We start from the raw sequence: 14,726 nt of genomic DNA, 5'->3' as shown, positions 1-14,726 counted from the left end.
TCCATAGTTTTATCTGGATCATCCTATGCTCTTTTGGGACTGGTAAAAAATTTGAAAATACTTTGAAAAGTACTACAATCAATTTTATATGATGCTCTCAGTATATGACATTTTTGGACCTTAATTATAATATGTGAAGGTCAAATTGCACCCTGGTGCAATAAAATAATAAAATGTAATAAAGAAATTATTCTGGGGATATGAAAGAGTGTTCATCATTCGTTTAATGGTAACTTCATGCTTAGTGTATAATTTCTTAGATGAAGGATGAGAATTTAAAATTAGATTAAAGGTACTCGAGGCAACAAATTTCTAGGCTCTTTTGGACACAGTAGAAATTTGGGAAATGAAGTGCCCTTAACATTAAATTTTTATGGGTAAGAAGTTAACTGCTTTTTCTTAGGCATTTAGCACTTGCTTAACCTTGCAAATAATTCATTTCAAAATCAAAATGTAAGCATAACTCATCTATGTAGTTATTTCCCCACTGCTTCCAAAATACAGTATGTGTTCTAATGAATCCACATAAAAATGTATGCTTAAGTTCTTACCAACAGAACAAAATGTAGTTCAGGGTACTCTGTGCTTCACTATTTATTCTTTAAGAACATAAAAACATCCCTGTTGGATCATGCCCAAGGTCCATCTAGTTCAGCGTCCTATTTCACACAGTGGCCCACCAGATGTCTCTGAGAAGCCCACAATCAAGAGGTTAGGGCACGCCTCCCCCTCCTACTGTTGCTTCCCTGCAACTGGTATTGAGAGGCATCATTCCTCTGAAGCTGGAGGTGGCCTATAGACCCCAGACTAGTAGCAATTGATAGTCCTATCCTCCATGAATTTGTCTAAGCCCCTTTTAAAGCCATCCAAGCTAGTGACCATCACCAAATCCCATTGCAGAGAATTCCATAGATTAATTATGTGCTATGTGAAAAAGTACTTCCTTCTGTTGGTCCTAAATTTCCTGGCTTTCCGTTTCATGGGATGACCCCTAGTTCAAGTGTTGTGAGAGAGGGAGAAAAATTTACCTCTGCCCACTCTCTCTACCCCATGCATATTTTTATACACCTCTGTCATATCTCCCCATAGTTGCCTCTTTTCCAAATAGCCCCAGATGTTGTAGCTTTGCCTTATAAGGAAGGTGCTCCAGGCCCCTGATCATCTTGGTTTATTTATTATTATTATTTATTTATTTAGTACATTTCCTAGTACAGTCCCTGGGTGATTCACAATATAAAACCATTAAAATATTAACATAATTAAAACAATTTAAACACAATAAAAACAACCGAAGCATAAACTAAAAGCCTGACTAAACAGGTATGTTTTTAGGTCCTTCTTAAAAACGTTCAGAGATGGGGAAACTCTAATTTCATTAGGAAGTTCATTCCAGAGTCCAGGGGCAAGAAAAGGCCCAGTTTCCAGTCACCACCAATCGGGCTGGTGGCAACTCCAACCGGATGTCCCCAGATGATCTTAACAGGTGGTGGGGTTGATGATGAAGAAGGTGCTCTCTTAAATACCTCGGACCCAAGCTGTTTAGGGCTTTATAGGTAATAACCAGCACTTTGTATTTCACCCAGAAACTTATTGGCAGCCAGTGTAGTTCTTTCAAAATGGGTGTAATATGATCTTTTCAGGCAACCCTGGAGACCAAACTTGCTGCTGCCTTCTGTACTAACTGCAGTTTCTGAATTGTGTACAAAGGCAGTCTAACATAAAGCACATTGCAGTAGTCAAGTCTGTATGTTAAAAGCATATGCACCACTGTTTTAAGGTCATTTATCTCCAGAAATGAAAATAGCTGGTGAATCAGCTGAAGCTGATGGAAAGCACTCCTGGCCACTGCCTCAACCTAGAAATCAGGGAGAGGTTTGGGTCCAGAAGTACTCCCAGACTATGTACCTGCTCTTTCTGGGGGAGTGCAACTCTATCCAGAACAGGCAGATCTAAACCACTTCCTAAGTCTCAACCTCCCACGATGAGTATCTCCGTCTTGCTTGGATTCAGCCTCAGTTTGTTCTCCCTCATCCAGCCCATTACCGCCTCCAGGCAGGCATTTAAGGACATTAGACCATTTCCTGATGAATTTGACATGGAGAAATAGATTAGGGTGTCATCAGCATACTGATAACAGCTTGCACCAAATCCCCTGATGATCTCTCGGAGCGGTTTCATGTAGAAGTTAAAAAGTATTGGAGACAGTATAGAGCCTTGTGGAACTCCATACTGGAGCTCTTGTTTTGAAGAGCAACAGTCTCCAAGTGACACCATCTGGAACTTACCCAAGGGGTAGGAGCAGAACCACTGCAAAGCTCTGCCTCTCACTCCCAACCCCTTTAGGCACCCCAGAAGGATACCATGGCCCATGGTATCAAAAGCTGCCAAGAGATCCAAAAGGATCAACAGTCACACTCCCCCATCAATTTGTAATTGGAGATCATCCAACAGGCTGACCAAGGCTATCTCAACCCCATAGCCTGCCCAAAAAACCATTTGAAATCCATCCAGATAATCCACTTCCTCCAAGACAGCCTGCAGCTGGGACGTTGCCACCCTCTTGATCACCTTGCCCAACCATGGGAGATTGGAGAAAGGCCTACAATTGCCCAATTCCAAGGGATCCAATGCAGGCCTCTTCAAGAGTGGTCTAATAATTGCCTCCTTGAGACAAGGAAGCATCCTGCCCTCCCTCAGAGAAACATTAATGATCTTAACAAGGCCCTCCCCAATAAACTCACTGATAGATCATATAAGCCATGTTGGGCAAGGGTTGAGAGAAAGTGTCCCAAGTGGTGAGTCAAAGTGTCCCAAGTATCTTGTCAACATCCTCGGAAGTCAGAAATTGAAACTGACACAAGAGGAGCTGCTGGACACCTCCACAATAGACTCTGCAGTAATGTAGCATCTGGTGCAGCTCAAATACAAGAGATTTTATCTGCAAAAACGCATTAAAATGTTACAATGGGGTTTGATGGGTTTAATGGGTGTTTGATGGATCATCAAATACACAACGAGTATTTGATGGATCCAAATACTCATTCAGGGGAGGAGGGGCATGCACTAGCTCTCTCACAACCCTATACAACTTCTCTGGATGTGAGCTTGCAGAAGCAATGCGGACAGAAAAGAACTGTTTCTTTGCTGCACACATTGGTAGGAACGTAGGAAGCTGACATATACTGAGTCAGTCCATAGGTCCATCTCGCTCAGTATTGTCTACACATACTAGTAGCGGCCTCTCCAAGGCTGCAGGCAGGAATCTTTCTCAGCCCTATCTTGGAGATGCCAGGGAAGGAACCTGGAACCTAGATTCTCTTCCCAGAGCGGCTTCATCACCTAAGGGGAATATCTTACAGTGCTCACACTTCTAGTCTCCCTTTCATATGCAACCAGGGCACATCCTGCTTAGCTAAGGGGACAAGTCATGCTTGCTACCACAAGACCAGCATTGCCAGAGCATAGATCTTCAAATGTGCTCTGTTGTAATCTGTCAGATTCGAGCTGAGGCTTTCTCCACTTGCGCTCGAGCTGTCTACCTTGCCATTTCAGCCTCTGTAGTTCTTCCATATACCAAGGGGCTAATTTAGAAGTGGGTCCGAGAGGGCATTTAGGAGCAATCATGTCTATTGCCCTAATGAGTTCATTATTGCAAGTCTGAATCAGGGCATCAACAGAATTTCTGGGAGAAACAAACTTAAAGCCTTCTAAAGCTTCTTAGATCCTATGGGATCCAATAGCCTTTTTGGGCGGATCATCATAATAGGTCTTTCACCCCTGCGGAGGAAGGTCAAGGCTGTGAGTCCAACCTCTTCTGCACCTTTTCCAGTTCTACAATTTCCTTCTTAAGATACGATGACCAGAACAGCACACAGTACTCCAAATGTGGCCAATCCATAGATTTGTAGAAGGGCATTTAAATACTAGCATTTTTATTTTCAACCCCCTTCCTAATGATTTCTAGCATGGAATTTGCCTTTTTCACAGTTGCCATGCACTGAGTTGACACTTTCAACGAGCTGTCCACCACAACCCCAAGATCTCTCTCCTGGTCAGTAACTGACAGCTCAGATCCCATCAGTGTATATGTGAAGTTGGAGGTTTTTTGCCCCAGAATGCACCACTTTACACTTGCTTACATTGAACTGCATTTGCCATTTTGTTGCCCACCCCCAATTTGGACAGATCCTTTTGGAACTCCTCACAATCTGTTGTGGATTTCACTACTCTAAATAGTTTAGTGTCATCTGCAAATTTGGCCACTCTCTCCCCAACTTCTAGATCATTTATGAACAAATTAAAGAGCACTGGTCCCAGTACTGATCCCTGGGGGACCCACTTCTTACTTCCCTCCATTGTGAATACTGTCCATTTATTCCCACCCTCTGTTTCCTGTCCTTCAACCAGTTACCGGTCCACACATGAACCTGTCCCCTTATCTCATGACAGTTTAGTTTTATGAGCCTTTGGTGGGGAACTTTGTCAAAAACCTTTTTGAAAGTCCAAGTATACTATGTCAACCGGATCACCTTTATCCAGATACCTATTGACACTCTCAAATAGCTCCAACAGTTTAGTGAGGCAAGACTTGCCCTTGCAAAAGCCATTCTGGTTCTTCTTCAGCAAGGCCTGTTCTTCAATATGTTTAACAATGTTGTCCTTAAGTGTTCTCTCTATCAATTTACCTGACACAGAAGTTAAGCTAACTGGCTTGAAGTTTTCCAGATCCCCCCTGGATCCCTTTTTGAAAATCAGAGTTAGATTAGCTGCTTTCCAGTCTTCCAGTACCAAGCCTGATTGTAGAGACAAGTTTAATATTTTTGCTAGGAGAACAGCAATTTCACATCTGAGTTCCTTCAAAACTTTTTTTACATTTTTACAAAACTCCCAGGGCAGGTAAGAAAAACCAATGACCTACATGCAAACTAAGAGATACATATGGGAACACTGACACATACATAGACAAGAAGGGGTGATTTTTTTTTTAGCAATTCTGCTCTTTCCTCTGCAACTCTCAGGGTCATGTTTTTGGGAGGCATAAGTGGCTGCAAAGGGAAGGGGGGATTGCCAAAAATTGCTTGCCCACTCCTGCTGCGGGCATGCAGAACTTCTTAGAGGTAATTCACAAGACCACAAGAGGATGGGCTGGGGGAAGGTAGGAGCCTACCTACCTTCCCCCAGATGATCAGAACCTGGTTGGGGCTCTGCCTCCATGCAACCCCACAAGTGATGCTGTGGCAGGCTAAGTGGCGATTGGGGGGAAGGAAGTCAGGCTGCCAGGTATTCCACATTTCACCATGCCAGCATTGGGAAAGCTCTGTACTGCCTGGCCACTCCTTCCCCCCAGTCCCCTGACCAAGATAGCAGCTGCAGCCCAGGAACAGCTGCTAGTAATGCAATGACACACACCATCAGAGAGTGAGTTAGGAGGTGTGCACTAGTTCTCCTATCTCACTTTAAGCCTGGATTGGAAATCTGGGCTTTCTGGGGGAGGAACAGTGGGATCGGGCTGGTCATGAGAACAACCTTTTTAGTTTGGATGTTGGCTAGTCAACTTGGATGACCCAAGTTAAAATGCTGGTTGACAGCTGCAGCTGGTTGGGCTGTACATGGATAAAATTATTGGATCTAATTCCAGTCTGATGCAAGCAATTATCACATCATTCACCCAATATTAATACGCATCCAAATCAAATTGTTCGATGCATTATTATTGGGACAACACATCATCCCATAGTCTACATTGGCTTTAGGAAATAATGGGAAATAATCAAAATGTGTTTCAAAATATTATTGTCAGAAAGAGTCGGATGAAACCTTCAGGCACAGTAGACCTTTCTTAGAGTTGATGGTGGACCCTTGTTGGGGCTTGATACCACCTTCATTGCATGCAGAAGTGCCAGAGTTTCAGAGAAGCAGGCAAACCTTTTCCTCTTCACGCTTTTCCTTTGAATATCATCCTATCTATCCATCCTTCCAGCCATCTATATCTTGCAGCCTCGTTTTACTTGGATGCCTGAAGGCATTCAAAGCCCCTCCTGGGAGGACTTTGTGTCTCATGATATGTGCTAGGGTTTCTAAGCACCCCACTTTATTTATTTATTTAATTTGTATACCGGCCTTCCAAAATAACTCAGGGCGGTATACAATTAAAACAAACCACTAAAACAATAAAGAGCTAAAACAAATTAAAAAACAACAACATAACAATTAACAATTAAAAAAACATTTTAAAACAACAATTAAACAATTACAGTGATTAAAATCCCAAAATCGGGTTTTTAATTTTAAAATAAACCAGTTATTAAAACCCCCAAAATTTAGGAAGCTGAGAAAGCTTGGGTGAAAAGATGGGTTTTCAGGTGTTTTTTGAAAATTGCCAGAGATGAGGAGGATCGTATCTCAGCAGGGAGCACATTACACAATCTTGGGGCAGCAACCGAGAAGGCCCGTCTCTGTGTAGCCACCAAACGAGTTGGCGTTTAACGTTTCTGCTTTGTCTGGATGCTTTGCTTTTGCAAGAACTTTGCTCCTCAAGTTACACGGAGATACATACCAGATTTCCATGCAACCAGGGAGGCATTAAGCTCCTAGTAGTGGCAGCAAAGCCCCTTTTAATGGCTGAACTAAAACCGGAGAGAATATGCTAAGAACACAAAAAACAGCATGCATTACTGGTACTTTGATGGGTAGAGTGGAATTGCCAGGCACACAGTTAATGTCCACTGACTGATTAATTACTTAAGTGCCATCAAATTGGTGTCGACTCTAAGCGACCACATAGATAGATTCTCTCCAGGATGATCTGTCTTCAACTTGGCCTTTAAGGTCTCTCAGTGGTGCAGTCATTGCTGTAGTAATCGAGTCCATCCACCTTGCTGCTGGTCATCCTCTTCTTCTCTTTCCTTCAACTTTCCTCAGCATTATAGACTTCTCAAGGGAGCTGGGTTTTCACATAATGTGTCCGAAGTATGATAGTTTGAGTCTGGTCATTTGTGCCTCGAGTGAAAATTCTGGATTGATTTGTTCTATGATCCGTTTGTTTGTTTTCCTGGCTGTCCATGGTATCCTCAAAAGTCTTCTCCAGCACCAAAGTTCAAAAGCGTCAATACTTTTTCTATTCAAAGTTCACCTTTCACATCCATAGAGTGTCATGGGGAAAACCATTGTCCGAACGATTCTAATCTAGTAGTAATATATTCTTTCTATGTCCCTTCAAGGCACTGTGATTGGAAGGGAACAGAAACAGATGAACCAAATGCAGCATGCATTGAGCAGTTGCAAGTCCAAGGAAGTGCTGAAACAATGTGCAGCTAGAGATGTCAATTACATAACTGTTCTCCTTCCTCCCTCAGCATGTTTCATACAGTATATGGCATATCACCAGATTCAAATAGAAAAAAGTTTTGATGGGACATAAGCAACAGAGAAAAGCATTTTTTAAAAATCAGTCATCCAATCCTCTGATGCAATTTGATACAGAAAATATTGTGCCAAGTGGGGTTGATATTAGCCATTTTGGATCAAAAACAATATGATGCAAAAATCTTGCCAATAGCAGCTGTTTCAAATCAGAATCCTAGCAGCTGGATGTATACCCTAACTCCAATGAAAAGCATTGCATTTCCAGGGATCAAAGGTGATATGAAAAAGTATCATCAGAGGTGATATGTGGTGTTGTCAGGGCCAGTTCCAGGGATCACTCAGCGTTGGGCACTGGACTGGGGTCCATGGCTATTAAAGGGTTTATTGCCCACCCCTGGGGTGCATATGGAGGGTAATGCACTGCCACTTCCTTCCAGTACCCCCCCCCTTCTGCAAATGGGAATGGCTGTTATCCTCCTCCCCTCCCCGTACTATACAGGAATATTGCTGGAGGAAGGAATGGGGGAAATGACACACTCTTTTCTGCTCTCTAGAACTCCCAATCCTGATATATAGGAATAGCATGCTCAAGTTCAGGGCTGGGGGTGGGGGGCATTAATTGTTTGCCAGTTCACCCCGTCCTCATGATTACTATTTCCCCTGGAGGGTGGGGGAGCTCCCATGTGCACCAATAGTATGAAAAACCCATGTATGTAAGCGTCAGTTGTATGCTTGTTGTAACTTGTGGTTTGACCCTTCAAAGTTTGGGATGTACTTCCGTGTTTGGTTGGAAGTCTCACTTCATCTCATCCTTAATGCCAAAAAGTTGCTGTGAAAAAAGGGCACCCTATGGAAAAGCAAAATGACTGTGAACTGTTTGTTTTATATGTAAGAAAAGCATGGTACAAATGCATAAATAAAATGCTCATATAGCACTTACTTTCTGCTTCATTAAAATGTAATACTTTGTTTTTGCAGCTCCAACAGAAGCTCCTTTGCATCCTCTTTTAGGTATGTCAGTGGAGTTACTTTTGTTTTTACTTATGTACAGTTGCTATCTTGTATTTGAAATATTTGTGTTGTTTTAATGTAAAATAATAATGAAATTGCAGATTTGAAAGAATTCAGATATATGTCAGATTATTGAATATACTTAGTTTTATTACTGCCATCCCATTGCCATTTGCTTATTATATTTCAGATTTATCCTAAAAATAATCTCAAATCTCCCTTGCGCAGGTGCGTAAAACAAGCTTTGAGAAAACGAGGGAGATGTTAGTGTATTTCTAGATTAATCCCCAATTTGACTGAAAACCATAACCAAATCTTTTCCAGCTCATTTTGCATCTCTTAAATGCTTAATAAAATAGCTGACAGATGAACCTAACAGATGTCTCTCTGTGACATCTCTGTCACTTACAAATATGTTTGAGCTCATTGGTTTGTTATGTTATCCTTGTGCAGACATTGGACTTCGATCCAGGGTGGGAGTCAGAATCTAGATCACTGTAGCTGGCATGTCTCTTGCCTGCATGTTGGATTTCTAATTTGCACAGCAGCCTGGGCATATAAATATACAGTGTATCACAACATTTTGCATGATATATACACTTTCATTTTGTGTGATGATTATGTTCTTGCATTGGTCCCTGCACATTTAGGCCCCTAAGCAAATACAAATGTATGCATATGGCCACTATTGTTCTGGCTTTTCTGAAAAAGACATCCAAACTGGCATTCCAGACTTGAGATTTTTACCTAAACAACTAAATAAAATATCTGTCCCAAACCTTAACCTGAAAATGTAGAAAAGATATATACCATATATTTCCATTTAATATTCTGCCACAAATATACTGGCTGCCATCCTCACCAAAGATTATACTGGCTGACATCCTCACTAAAGGTGGGGTGTGTTTTTTTGGAGGCATTGTGTGCAAGGTGCCTCTCACTGTGCAGATGGAAGGAGGGTGATTTTCACTTATCTCTCCTCCCCCGCTGAAGCTTTCAAACACCCCTGAATATGTTCCTGAGAGTCACAAAGCCTCAGGGACATACTTGAAGTATTAAATAATGCTTCCAGGGAAAGGAGAGATACATGAAAATTGTCTTCCATTTGTGCAGTGGGACTTTGGATTACTAAACATTGTGGAGATGCTTTGCATGCAGCAAAGGTTGCCATTGTTATATTTACTGCTGGCTTTAAGAAAGCCTTTACAACCATAAACAGTAGGGACCAACTCTGATCTTATTTTAAAGTGTGTAAATAGAAAGTTTTCACTATATCTATTTTTTAACAATAGTGTTTGGGGGGTCTGGAACAGGCCATAGTCAAACCTATATGATAAAGCATCATAGTTCCTGAAAATGCATCCAAAGCTTTTCTGATCTTTCTTGAGTGCTTTGGACACCATCAGACACTCTCAGAGTGGCTTCTCAAAAACATTTGCATGATGTTACAGCTCATATACTTTTACAGAATCCATAAGATCGTGTTAGAATTTTCTTTGACACTTACATGAATTTTTATTTTATTTATTTATTTATTTTATAAATTTCATGCATAGCAAAAAATAAAAAATAAAACAATCAATAACAAAAGAACCAGCAATATCCAAGAGAGACTACATCTTAAAATAGCTTCACATCCATACACATCAATTAGTTCTGATATAACAAATAGAAAAACAGTGCATAACATTACAAAATAAAACACATAATAACATTAGATATCAATCATGATTGGGCATTCATTGCATAAATTACATACTATAACTAAGGAATTACAAAATAAAAACAGTACTCAATCTTTCTGATCTTGTATAAGTAGGTTTTGTCTTGTCAGTGAAATTAAGAAATTACAAGCAATGTTCCAAAAAGTAATTTCTGAAATTTGGATACATTGAAACAATTATGTATCTAGTGGTGCCTAATCATGGCAAAGGTGAACTTGAAAGCATGAGGTTAATGTGTTTATTGAAATGTACAAACAGAAGGTGATAAGAGCACCACAGATGTGAATGGGATTTCACATGAACATATTTCTAAGTCCATATCATTTTGCAATGAAATGCAGGCTCATGGTGAAAACTGGGATATACTACATCAAGACAAAATTTTTGTAGAAAATTTGCTCTTGCATGGTGAATCAGAAAGTAATGTGTGAACTGAACCACAATGGAAGGCACAAAGCATAAGGTCATCAGTATTTGGCCCAGGATAATCATCAGTCACATATGCAAAGGATAAAATTGAAGTTGATAAGCAAAGGATAAAATTGAAGGATTGAAAAATAATGATTTTATAGGGGCAGAAATGAATTGCATATGCTGCATGAAGCAAATACAGAGCAAATGTAAAGCAGCTTATGACTGAAATCTCAAAGCCCAAAGGACCATAGAAAGAAAAATAAGCACCACTAAGCACAGCAGTGTTGTTCTTAAAGAAAACTAGTTATCTTGGGTCCTGACTCTGATCTTACTTATATTTATGTAAATTAGAAGTACAGTAATTCCATTGACCACAGGGGATTTCAAACTTGGGTGCAAAGGCCATGAATATTAGAAATGTAAAACATGTATTAAAACATCTGATGAATTCCTGCCCCAGTAGTTGAAAACCTGAGAATGAGAGGTTGGGCACTGCGCCGCTGGCAAAAGGTCTGAGGCAAGGGGGAGAACAAGGATGAAAGTGCAGCAGCCAACAGAGTTCTGTAGCTCAACGATTCTGATTTTTAATAAGCTAGGACCTCCAAGCCATACTGATTGTATGGGATATTCTGCATATGGCAGAATCCACGTAGCTTTACAAAAGTTAAAAGAAGGAGGAGTTGAAAGGCATGCAGCAGGAGGAAATGGAGCAACTTTAAAAAATGAAACAAACACAAGACTTTTGAGGTGTTTAAGCAGGTTGTCTTTCAACTACATCTTCTGTGCATAAGGATGTTAGTGAAAGGGTTGTTGCATGCATACATTTTTTTAAAAAATAATGCTTTGAATTATTTTCTTTCTCAGCTGAAATGCACAGTGAAAGCATTATACTACGAGATGACTTTGATTCTTATCAGCTGCAAGGACTGAATCCTGCAATGTGGTAGGTTTAAAATGTTTGCTTCATTTCTAGATTTGTTGTGGGGAAGGATTTTTCCAGAGGAGGCTCCTCATTTGGTGCAGAAGGGGTGTTGCCCCTCTTCTTGCCAGACCCACATTCCTGCCAGCCCCCAATTCTCTCACCAAATATACGATCTCTTCCTCTCTGTCTTTTCCTCTGTGTGTCTTTCTCTGAATGTTGCTTTTGCATTTTCACTGCTTGCCAGTAGATGGCACTAGATCTTGGTCTTTTTTCTAAATTCCTTTCTAAAGCCATTTCCTCCCTCTTAGGGTGTTCAGTGGGATCCATTGCCCCCAAATGAAGTAATTACCAGACTTAGTCACTACCCAAATTGCATATTTAATGCCTCAGCACCAATCAGGATGTGCCTTTCTTTTCTTCTCCCCCCACAAGGGTGGGCAGGGGCTAGCTCAGCCCCTAACCAGAAGTCAGAATCACTTACAGGCACATATTCTGACCAAAAGCCAGCAAACAAGGCCAGCCCAGTCATCTGATTTCCCAGGGTCCTTCTAGGCAGGCTGAACAGACTCTCTGGAGTAGGGATGTGCATGGAACCAAAGGGGGCAGTTCGAAGGCGGGGGGATAACTTTAAGGGCAGGAGAGAGTGCACTTCTTACTCCCCCTGTCGTGTTTCCCTCACTGGTGCTTGCTTAAAAACTGGTCTGGCAGAGCGGCAGCATACCTGCCTGCTGCCCCATCCTCTCCTCAGACTGGAAGTGACCATTAGTAGCTCATGCACGTGTGCACATCTGCATGGGCTACTTCTGGTCACTTCCGGTCCGAGGACAACCCTTCGAACTACCTGATGTTCGAACTTGTTCGGAGGCCCGTAAAAGGGCCTCTGAACAGGTTCGTGCACATTCCTACTTTGGAGATCTGTGTGCAGAATAGGGGCAAATGGAGTTCAGAACTGATAGAAGCCCTGGCTATCTTTCTTCAGCATCCCCTTCTCCAGAGGGAAGTCAGCTTTTTTCTCCTCACTCAGCTCCCTGACCAAGCCCTCAGGAGGCATTGGATTTCTCCAGCATTTGCTGGGGCTCTTTTCTTTCTCTTTTCTTTTTTAAAAATACCACTAGAAAATCTTGGCAAAATTCAGAGATCTAGAGAATGAGGGGGAAAGTGGGAAGATATGGTGGACTGGCCAGCTAATTAATTCATTGATTCATTCATTAATTTCTGTATGTAAACTGCTTTGGGAACTTTGGTTGAAAAGTGGTATATAAATATTCATATTTATTTATTTTCCTCTGGGTAGTTCTTTTGCTAACAAGCAATCAGCCACCCACCTTCCCTCTTCTTCTGGGGTTTTAAGCAAAGCCTCGTGCTAGCTCCTTTATCTTTTGTTTATTCTCTCACCTCTCTTGTGGGTGAAAGAGAGTGAGGGGGATTATAGTTTCCAAATAAAACAAGGCATTTTAACTGAAATTACTAATTGGACAACTTCAAATTTAAAGTGTTTGAAATGTGTGTGTCTTTAATGCAGAAATATGTTTTTATTTTTTAAGCACGTTGAGATTATTACCTTCTGTTCATGGGCAACCTAAGAGGCACACCTTGGGAACCAGGCCCATTCAACACAGTCAAGTAGCTCCACCATTCTATAGTCCTTATGCCAGATTTTGTTTGTTGTTGATTGATTATTTTGTGTTTTACCTTTCGGGGAGCAAGATGAGTGGTAGTATTGAAAGGATTGGTCCTCAGCATGAGTTATTTGGACAGGTTTGTGATTTATATGGCTTAATTTTCAAATCTGATAAAGGATTCTCTCAAGTAGATGTTGCATAGAACTGTAGCCAATTCTATACAATTTATTCCAAGTAAAGCCTTAATGAATTCATTGGGGCTTACTCCCAAGTAACTGCTGTATGCATAGGATTGCAGCCCAAAGACATATCCCAGAAATGTTTATATAGTCAGAAAGGGAGAAATAAGGCTTGCTTTAAAAAAAGAAGTATGCATGCCCATATTTGTGAGAAGAAAGGAAACTGCACTGTGTGTGGCCAAATACATTGTGGTATTTTTCAAGTGGTGTGAAACGTGTGTGCAGGTGCCAGCTGCAAATAAGTGCTCAAGATTCAAAACCTCCCCCGCAAGATTCAAAATCTCCCCCCCCCACACACACACACATTAAGTTTACCTTCTTAGCCTAGTTCTGCTTGGGGTGAGGAGGAAAGAGCTGAGATTGCAAGGAAGGGGAGAAATGGAGGCAATGCTGATAGGAGGGTTGGAGCTACTGAGAGGAAGAAGAGGCATGGCGATTTTGAGTGAGAGGGATTGCTACTTTCCACACTGACACTCACCATGAACCACTCTAAGGGCAGGATTCCTTTATTCACAGCCAACCAAGGGGTGAATTTAGCACTAAATTTGCACTAAATAGTCAGCTGCCAAGTGTTGGTGTGAATGATGGAGATTTTGGTTTCGACAACTTTACAAATGGAAAAACCCATGGGCTGCTGATTCACTTTGTTTTAACTTACAATTGGACCTGCCTACTATTAGCCCCACCTCTGGTTATCCCTTGCTCCCTCCCGCCCCCTTCTCCAAGAAGCAGAAGCCGCCACTGTATTTTGCTTCCACTTTTCTATTTCCATTGTTAGTCAAAGTTATTTGTTTAGAAGGAAAGGAAGCCGCACCCTCAGATCTTGGTGTAGTCACCCAGAGTCTGCTTCTCAAAACTGCTTGATTATGTGGTGCTGACCCCAAACCCATAGTGCACTAGCAAATGTTGTGGGTTAGATATAAGGTTACAATTTCCTATTGATTTCACTGGGTGCAGTGAATGCACCTAACTGCACAGAATTACATCTTGGTATTTTAGCATAAGGTACAAGGAGGGGTGCAGGACACCAAGGGCTGGCACCCAATACCATCACAGGCTCTACCTCACAGGCCTCCCCACCACCTGCTACCACAAGCCTTCCTCACCCTGCTGGGGCATGCTGCTCACTTCCCCCTCCTTGCCCCACTGGGGCATGCCTGTTGTTTCCCCCCTTAACATGAGCTGGAAATACTCCTGCTGCCATTGCCTGGCCTGGTGGCATAGTCTGATAGTGCTTGTGTGTTACCACCACTGACTCAGCATGGCTTGAGAATCCTGAGCACCCACCCACAGATTCAGGGTCTTCATATTGTCCTTCAGCTCAGGCAGGGAAATGTTTTGACTGCTCTTGCTTACAGACCTAATCATTCTTTCATGTACCCCTTCCATCTACTTGGCTTCTATACCACACAAAAAGGAGTAGCATTTA

The 14,726-nt window shown here is 41.6% G+C and overlaps 1 protein-coding gene across 6 annotated transcripts in view; it reads left to right on the top strand.

Annotated features, from left to right (window-relative positions):
- The window catches only part of RELN (reelin), a 554,313-nt gene that overhangs the window by 210,636 nt on the left and 328,951 nt on the right, over positions 1-14,726 (top strand). For all 6 annotated transcript variants that reach the window (XM_053252916.1, XM_053252914.1, XM_053252913.1 and 3 more), the window contains 2 exons: positions 8,344-8,376; positions 11,379-11,457. In XM_053252916.1, coding sequence (XP_053108891.1) covers positions 8,344-8,376; positions 11,379-11,457 — 112 coding nt within the window. The remainder of the gene's footprint in view (positions 1-8,343; positions 8,377-11,378; positions 11,458-14,726) is intronic.

Source organism: Hemicordylus capensis, chromosome 5, assembly GCF_027244095.1.
Source record: "Hemicordylus capensis ecotype Gifberg chromosome 5, rHemCap1.1.pri, whole genome shotgun sequence".
Lineage (NCBI taxonomy): Eukaryota > Metazoa > Chordata > Lepidosauria > Squamata > Cordylidae > Hemicordylus > Hemicordylus capensis.
Note: the sequence above shows the minus strand (reverse complement) of the source record. Positions and strands in the feature narration are given on the sequence as shown.